The sequence below is a fragment of the Gadus chalcogrammus genome, chromosome 4 (genome assembly GCF_026213295.1).
Source record: "Gadus chalcogrammus isolate NIFS_2021 chromosome 4, NIFS_Gcha_1.0, whole genome shotgun sequence".
Classification (NCBI taxonomy): Eukaryota; Metazoa; Chordata; class Actinopteri; order Gadiformes; family Gadidae; genus Gadus; species Gadus chalcogrammus.
In genome coordinates this window covers 17,828,938-17,838,126 of record NC_079415.1, presented here as the reverse complement: position 1 = coordinate 17,838,126, position 9,189 = coordinate 17,828,938, and the positions used below count along the sequence as shown (strand labels likewise).

General features: G+C 42.4%; 1 protein-coding gene across 1 annotated transcript; it reads left to right on the top strand.

The window, feature by feature from the left end:
- Positions 1 to 629: 629 nt before the first annotated feature.
- Positions 630 to 9,139, top strand: LOC130380915 (cardiomyopathy-associated protein 5-like). Its single transcript, XM_056588344.1, has 8 exons — positions 630 to 1,430; positions 1,795 to 4,014; positions 5,341 to 5,619; positions 5,791 to 5,881; positions 6,181 to 6,275; positions 6,495 to 6,696; positions 6,967 to 7,095; positions 7,390 to 9,139. Exons 1-8 carry the CDS (start codon positions 1,309 to 1,311, stop codon positions 7,558 to 7,560), a joined length of 3,309 nt encoding a protein of 1,102 aa, XP_056444319.1. The 5' UTR covers positions 630 to 1,308; the 3' UTR covers positions 7,561 to 9,139.
- The last annotated feature ends 50 nt before the right edge of the window (positions 9,140 to 9,189 follow it).

Below are 9,189 nucleotides of genomic sequence, written 5' to 3'. Positions count from 1 at the left end.
GGTCAGACCTTACGTCCTAGAGTAGAGCCTCATAATATCCGATCATAATATGAAATTATTTTCACCGACTCAAACGCAATTATGAATGTGACGAAAAGCGACCCATGTGAAACTTGACATCAGCGATGCATATTTTATAAATAGTATGTTTTTTCAGCGCATAATATACACTGCAGCACAACCTCATTGGAAAGAAAAAGAACAATATTTGTGTATATTTATCATAACTTTACACGAATACGAGGTAGCACCTGGGATAGTTGCCCATAGGTCTACAAATATATATATAATTGTACTGCCACTACTGTCAATAATAATAATAATAATAATAATAATAGAAAACTAATTACAAATAATAATAATAAATTAATAAAAAATACACTTTTGATATTTTTAATTGTATAGTAAATATATAATAGAAATAATCATTTTGCTTTTCAATGTATTTTACATTAGTCACGTTGGCTCTGTCCATATGTCCTGTCAGAGAAGGTGGGGAACTCAACCTTGTTTACTTGTAAACGGTAAAGTACGGCATTGCTGTCTGTTTTTAGCCCACTTGAAGTAACGTGGCCGTCAAAAAGGAGCTACACTGTGCACAGCACGTCATCCAATACAGCCAATAACACGGTATGGAGAAGGGTCACATAGTCTTCAGATATGTTAGTAGGTGGTCTATTACATGTATTGAGGTAATTATATTTATGTAGGAGATATGACATTCATTTGTAACAGATATATAGATAGATAGATAGATAGATAGATAGATAGATAGATAGATAGATAGATAGATAGATAGATAGATAGATAGATAGATAGATAGATAGATAGATAGATAGATAGATAGATAGATAGATGGATAGATGGATAGATGGATAGATAGATAGATAGATAGATAGATAGATAGATAGATAGATAGATAGATAGATAGACAGACGGATAGATATATAGACAGACTGACAGACAGACAGACAGACAGACGGACGGACGGACGGACGGACGGACGGGCGGACGGACGGACGGACGGGCGGACAGATGGACAGATATATCAATGGATAGATCTATAGATAATGTAGAAGTGTTCCATAATGCAAAACCACCCTGCAATGTGCCAGAGGCTTTGAGTACTCCTCACATATTAACCAGCCGACATGTTGCGAATGCCTCAGATGAAACACTGGATGCCCCGTTTTCTATTTCCAGATTAGTGCTGAGCAGGAAATCCTCTCTCGAGTGCCCTTAGCTTGAAGCGTGGTCCCCACACCAGTTTGGAGTGTTGGTGGAGAGACATTGCGAATGTTATAAGACATGGCAACAATGGATGCAGAAGACTGCATAAGGACAGATGTGGACACAGTGACCGTGTTACCGTGTGAAGATGATGTTAGGCAGGACCTCGAGTGTTCTGAAGTGGAGGACCTGAAGAATAGGTAAGGAGGATTCCTTTTTCAATCAAAAGATGACTAGAATTACCTAGAATAGTGTATGTTTCTTAAACTTTAAACAATCCCTTCACGTGGTTATGTCAAATCAGATATAGGTATAGGATTGATTATATTGATTCATCTGAATTAGATTTACCAGCTGTTATGGGTTCAAATATCCCTGCAAATGTATAAAAAACAAATATTGTATAATATCAATATAAAAAAACATATTATAATATAATGTAATATAACATAATATAATATAACATATTATAATATAATATAATATAATATATTATAATATAGTTCCTTCATAATCTCAAGGCCCAAGTGTTCAACATGCTGTGTGTTGTACCTCTGTGCTCAGCCTCCGTCAGGCGGTCCACGACCAGGCGGTCCGACCCAAGATGCAGTGCCTGATGATGGACCCGTCCTTCTCCATGGTCACCATGCAGAGTGAGGACAGCGGCATTGAGTGGGAAACCAGTGCCAGCCGCTGCCCCACACCGTGGGCCTCCGAGGCTGGAAGCATCGCCCTTGAATCGTACGCGGTGCCCTCCTTCCGTCCCGCCACGCCCGGAGCCCTTCCGGCAGGGAGGATCATCATCGTGATGGATGAGGAGAACATCCACAGGAGGAAGAGATCCAAAGACAGAGCCCCGAGCGCCGCGAGTATCAGACGGCAGCAGCAAGAGGCTTTAGAAGAGCAGGATGAGGTCGTTGGGAGGCCAGAATTAGTGGGGTTCTCGCTTCCAAATGTCAAGGCCGACCAAGAACAAGAAAAGGAAGTGGAAAATACTGCAGGAGATCATGAGCAACAAGTGTTCTGCTTGGTGGCCGAAGGCTCTGAGATCCTTAACATCGTTGTTCCTTCTATGTTAGCATCGGTGGACGAGGAAGAGAGCACGGCCATGGAAGACAACCTGTCTTATCTGGAGGAGAGCCTGGTGATCAAGTCTACCGGAACAACCAACGATTACACATCTGGGTTGAACGATGATGAGCCCATCTTAACCAAGGCAGTGGTCCGATTAAATGCAAATGAAACTGGTTCCAATGTGATGGATCCACCGGGGGCCCCGGTGATGAAGCCTCCGGCCAGAGAAGCCACTTCAAACATGGATTACTTTGAGAAGTTCACCTTGATTGATGCTCAGGCCCCAGGCAGTCCTGCCGTGATCAAAGGTGGACCAGAGGACCAGCAGGCAGAAGAACAAGAGGAAGCGAAGGAGAGCCAGGACACCAAGGAGCCCAATCTCAGTCAGAGTAGTCGGGCAGTTAGCGTGGACGAGGGGGAGGTGGATGAGGACGAAGAGGACATGGCACTTCTCGATGACGTTTTCTATGGTGGCACCGATGACGTTATGGTCCAAGGGGTTTCCGATGTCGAGGAATGCAGATCCCCTCGACCCCCTTTGAAGCAGAGCGGTTCTGCCTTGTTTGGAAGTCAGGAGGAAATTCTCACTCCCATCTTTCTCCCTGAGGGACCCGCTAAGATCATTGACCAGATTCTGTTTGAAGAGCCCAAAGCCATGGCGTTCCTCTACACAGACCTGTATGAAGAGGCGACGGGCAGCCGGGTGAAGGAGGAGGAGGACACACAGAGCCTGGCGTCCGAGAAGTCTTTCCACAGCCGACACTCCGACAGGGAGGCCAGGGGATACCTGGAGAAATACGTCCTCAAAGACGAGACCCCCGTGATGGAGACAGCCAAGAAGGAAAACATTCAGGAGGAACTGGAGGGGATTCGAGTATTGTCCCAGGATTCGTATGATTTGGGCGAATTGCCCACAAATCCTGATATCAATGACGAGGACGAAATCACCGACTTTTTTAGATCTAGTGGAAATTCCTCCCCGTGTGACATGAATCCATTCATGGCGCCAGCCCAGGAGGAGGATGAGGCTCAAGCAAAGATCAGGGCAAGGCTAGAGGTCATAAAGTCAACCCAACAGATGTTTCCATCTGGTAAGCCCAGAGAAAAAGACTGCAATGAAAACAGAACAGAGCAAACACAGCCTTCTGAAAGCTATGAGTTTGTGTCAGAGGATACAGATCGGAGTAGTAAGCCTGAGGATGACTTAGACTCAAGTCTTCCTGATGAACCTGGGATAGAGTTCTCTGATGAAATGCCGAAGCCAGTAGTCCCTCCAAGAAGAAAGGAAGTCACAGCTCCCAAGACTTCCCTTGACCTGACGCCCCTGAGGGCCGTCGAAGGCCCGGACGAAGAAGATGAGCCGGGTGTGAAGGAACAGAAGCTGGAAGACAAGGAAACGGCCTCCCCTGTGGAGACGGCCGACGAGGGAGACGGAGAGAGAGAGGAGAGCAGCAGGCAGCAGTGTGCACTGACTGCAGACACAGGGAATAAACCCGGGAGTGTGAAAGACGAAGGCGACAGCAGTGACTCGTTCGGAGGAAGCGAAGCAGACAAACAAACAGATATCTCTTCAACTGAAACAGCAAAGATAGATTTGAGATTAGACCAAGAAAGAATCCATGTGACTGAATCTACTGGAGAAGAAGACCGAATGTATCCCCCTACATTAGTGCCTGAGCCTGCAAAGGAAAAAGGACAGTGTGTTATACTGTAGTGGATCTATGGGCAACGATATATCAGACGTTTAAGGTTGCAATGTGTAACATTTGAACGTGCTTGAGCTTAACATAACCGGGACATATTTATAGACAACAATGATCAATAGTGATTATATTAATGTTATCAATCAAATAAATTCTGATATATTTGCTGATATATTATGCAATAAAAAAATGCTGGCCACCCGCGCCATACTCTTTGTTGACAACTCATGCCCCCATGAGCCAGCCGAGCTATGCCAGCTTGCACTAGTAAGAGTGGACCGAACACAGTGTTATTGAGTTTCTCCCGCTTACTCATTTGGAGGGGTTCAATCTTAGATATTACAACTTCAACTTGGTCTGTATATCTTGTTCATCATTAATTGAATAGAATCTTACATAATCTGTACAGCATATACTGTATAGCAATTTATTCTACAACTATAGTTGCTGACACAAGGTAAATGTCACATTTGTATGCAATTTAAAAAGACCAGAGTGTTTATTTGGGTATATTTTTCAGAATTTTACTATTTTTACTTTAATGACATTATCATTATAATAAAGTATATATGTACAATATCTTGCATAACCATTGAGGCCATTTCAACAATATCCTTCAAAATAAAGTCCTGTATTTGGCATTGTAACATAAAGTCCATTATTGGGCATTGTAACATCAGGTCCTGTATTGGGCAGTGTAATATTTATCCTTTATTGGGCAGTGTAACATAAGGTCCTGTATTGGGCATTGTAACAATAAGTCCTGTATTGGTCATAGTAACATAAATTCCTGCATTGGGGATTGTAACAGCATTCAACAAATCGAAGTTTAAGCGTTTCAGGGTTCTGCTTCAAGAATTAAAGAGAAGTTGAAGCGAGTAATGTGTGATCATAAGTATTACAACCAGAAGCCTTTGACTGTCCTGCTGATGACATATGAACCCCAGTGTGACGCTGTAAACGTGATATTATCCAGTTTCCCAGTTATTAATAGACCGTGTTTCCTCCTTAGTCAGACACACTCTCTAACTAAACTGTGGTCTGAACAAAAAAAAAAGCCTCAATATGAAGATCAAACACTGTTAAATTACAAATCTCTTATATTTCGCTTTCTCCAAACTATTTCATTTGAGTTCTTGAATTGAACAATCTCTAAAAAATCGTTCTGGCACTAGCAACTAAAAGCCAGTTAAATTGGATGTTCTTGGGCTAAATATATGGCGAATAGACCGTCAGTAAAAGTAACCATTGTTAATGTTTTTAATGTTTTAAAATCAACCAACCCCCTGCCAAACTAATAGATACCTTTCACGCTTCTCCACCACGACGGCAGGTGGCAGCACCGCGTTCATTGCAACTCACGTGCTACCCACTCTGACGGCGTAGAGGTAGGCGTTTCACGTCCTAGGCGCATGCGTGAGATTCAGGCGTTTGCAATGGAGGACTGTATTCCTTCTGAGGACCGTCGGTCTCCTGCCTTCTGTGATGATGAAAACCATTCCGACTTCTGTGAGGAAAGTTCGCCAGAGGACGCAGAAATGGACGTATTCGGTGGTCTTGCTGCCCTCCCTGTAGAGGTGTGTGAGAGACGCCCCACGTGTCTACGATGCGGGTATGTTATGATGAGGATTAGCTTCACCTGATTGATCATGTCTGGTTTCCCTTTCGTTTTCCCACATTGAGGAAGTTAATTTATGATAAGAAAGTTCAAACTCTATTGGAGACTTGCTGGTTGTCTGTCTACATCATCTCTATTCGTCCTTTCCCTCTTCTCCCTCTGCAGCCGCCCTCAGAAGGTCTGCCTCTGCCCCTTTCTGCCTGTGCATCCTCTGGAGGTGTCTACATGCTTGTATATAGTACAGCATCCAGCAGAGGTATGTGGGTCAATGTTTAGGGAAATTTAAACAATCATTTGTTGACAATTGAGAATGATGCATGCAGTAAATAAAATGTAGACTCACTATATCCTATAGGTCTTCGGTACACCAGTGTTTTGATTATTTCCTTTGATTGTTCTCAACAGAACTCGCATCTTCTTCTGCTACATGTTAATGTTATTATCTGAACAAAAAATGCATGAACGGAAATACAACCAATTCAGTATTAATATAATCAATGAGCCTTTTCACTATATAGCTCCTACACTGTGATCATCTAGTTGTATTATTTTCAGGAGAGCAGAGTCCTGCGCACAGTGCCCCTCCTCGCTGCTTGCCTGCCTTCAGGGAAATGCAACGTCATAGTTGGCAGGAGATTCAGTGAAGAGAGGTAACGCAAACCAATCCAAAATATCATGTATCATGATTTGTTAACTGTTTAATAGCTTCACTTTTTTACTGTAAACAGGATTTGTAGCGTGCCCTTGAAGTTCCTGAATGGCAGCAACAAACAATTGTATATAATTAATAATAATAAATACAAATAAAGAAAACTATACACAATTGTACCTACTGCATCGTTGACTTGCCTTTATTGTGTACCTCTCAGGTACCCTGACCTGGCAGCAGTGTGCCGAGACCCCAGGACCCTGATCATGTACCCGGGCCCTGGAGCCCAGAACCTGGAGGAACTGCTGCCGTCTGACCCAGAGGCAAGGAGCCTAGGCTACAATGTGATCTTAATAGACGGCACCTGGAGCCAGGCCAAGGATCTCTTCCTGAGGAACGACCTGCTCCACCTGCCCAAACAGGTTTGTACGATTCCTCACTGTAGGTGTCCTTGAGCCAGAAGCCTCACCTCCACCTTGGCCTTTTTGGATCATCTGTGGCTAAATAGTTCACTATAAACTGTACAGTACTTCACAACACACTTTAAATTGTACATCACCACACACTTTCAACAGTTCAATATAAACGGTACATCACTGCCCACTTGAAATAGTTCAGTATAAAATGTGTAGTACATCACCACACAACCTATGGATGACTGATGCTTTCCGATGTGGTTTTGATCGGAGCAGGTCCAGCTCAGCAGCACTCTGTCCAGTCAGTATGTGATCCGCACTCAGCCCACCAACATCTGTCTTTCCACCCTGGAGTGTGCCGCCCTCACGCTGTCCACGCTGGAACGGAAGGAGAGCATCCGAGAGGTGAACACGTCAATGCATTTCTATGCATTTCTATTGTATATGTAGGACAAACATAGTTTAAAGATTTGTTTTCAGAAAATGACCTCAAATATACAGCTAAATCAGAGTACACTAATGCATACTAGAAGTTGCATACACCTGTCAGGTCCAAAATTGTACCCCAGAATGATGTATTTTTTTGATTGCAAAACGGGAAAAATCTACTGCCAAGCAATTCACCTGATTTAATCTATTAGTCATGTCTGGTGGCTGGGGTTAACTGTGGCCCCACCTTTTTTCTTCAACTCCATCCAGGTGCTGTTAAGGCCCCTGAACGCTCTCTGCACCTTCCAGCTCCAGCATGGCGCTCAGGTCCACCACAGCAAGGAGCATCTGCTGAGGAATGGGCTGTACGACAGGCCCATGCCCAAGAACAAACGCAAGATCAAGAGGATGGAGAAACTGGTGACTGACCAAAACATTTGACCAGTGGCTCCAGGCAGCGGTCTGGTTTTATCAGGGACTTTGGGGAGAAACTGAGTTTGGATTTGGCTATCAGACGCCAAACCAGTGGACACGCAATATAAATAAAAAACTGGTGACATTGGAGCTATCTACAAATTATACAACATAGCATTCATCAGGTTTGTGTTACATCGTTTGGACAGAAAGGCCTCTGATTGGAAGGTGCTGGACAATTTTATTGCAATGTGTTTCTACATTTGAAGTGCTCAGTTTTCAAGTCAACACGGTTTGTTCCCTATACTGTCTGATTGGGATAACTGCACTGTGTAAGAAAATGAAGACATTTATGGGTTTTATATATTCTTTAAAACATTTTGATGAACATTGCATCAAAACATACCTAAGTATAATCGTAAATACTTTGGTTCTGATGTTGCTCTTTGCTCTTCCTGGTATATTATTACGACAAACCGTTTGATATATATAAAGTTATTTCCATATGGCAACAAGACAGCTCTGTACAGTTGAAGTGTGTGTCCGTATTCCTCGCCACTTTAATGTGTGTATTTTAACCTCAACCCAGGTCCCTTTTTAATAACAGTAAAACAAAATTTGAATGGACAAAAAGCATTCTTAAACCTTTGGGTTTTGTGCTCTCTTCAAAACCCTTATTGGACTTGTTTCTGGATGTTATGTAATGGCAATAACTATTTTACACTAGTAAACAATAACGCGGCTGGTGTTTACTGGCTTTCAGTATAGACTGGCGGCTATAGAAGCGGCCTGGAATTAGTTTACAGCTGAGTCACATTAATTTATTTATCCACACAACCCTTTTATGCTTACCTCCAAGTTTTGGAAAAACATTTCGTCCATAGTAAGTCAATCACACCCTCGTTCATTTCTAACTGCAGTGATGCACCTGTCACATAGAGAATAAAGCAAAACCACTCACTTATATTGTATTGTGGTCAAATAGGTCGTGACACGATACTTGAGGGATCGTTTGTTATTTAGCTTGTGGGGAAGAGTCAGGATACGTCAACATTGAATACAGAAAGTCCTATAATGGTATACAATGTAATATCCATAGATCATATTATGTTGACTATACTTGGATGTCAATGGGTATATATTGGTGTCTCTAGTTGACGCATCGCTGCAATAAAACATTAACATTTGGGGAGACACACTGCCCAGCAGGAGAACCAATAGGTCAGTTGGAGGAATCCGCTACCCCCAAACCAGCACACGACAACAGACTATTCAAATTAATATTTTTCTCCTGTAATTTGCACAGTATTTCTGCACTAGAATCAACCGTGGCTGGCCCCACTGCCGCTGGAACACTTTACATTTACACTTTACAACACCGCATTACTTATTAATTATTAGCATTTTATTCGTTTCTCTTGTTATAACTGACTTTACTTTAGTCTTACTATTTATTATTGGGATCTATACTGCAACTTATTTTTACTTGTTACATATTTTTATTTGTACTTATCTTGTATTGTTGCTGCTATGTGGCTGTTGATGAAGATGATGGTAGATACTTTATAAATCCCCAAGGGAAAATTCAAGGAACCAAGCCTAAGAATGTACTTTTGTGCACTTAAGATACAATAGGACTACAATAAGATGTAATAA

What these genes read in the sequence shown, in the direction of transcription:
- LOC130380915 (XM_056588344.1), top strand. Translation starts at nt 1,309, where the DNA reads ATGGCAACAATGGATGCAGAAGACTGCATAAGGACAGATGTGGACACA. An exon ending in GTGGAGGACCTGAAGAATAG is followed by an intron (nt 1,431 to 1,794) that starts GTAAGGAGGATT and finishes CTCTGTGCTCAG; the next exon opens with CCTCCGTCAGGCGGTCCACG. An exon ending in AGGAGATTCAGTGAAGAGAG is followed by an intron (nt 6,276 to 6,494) that starts GTAACGCAAACC and finishes TGTACCTCTCAG; the next exon opens with GTACCCTGACCTGGCAGCAG.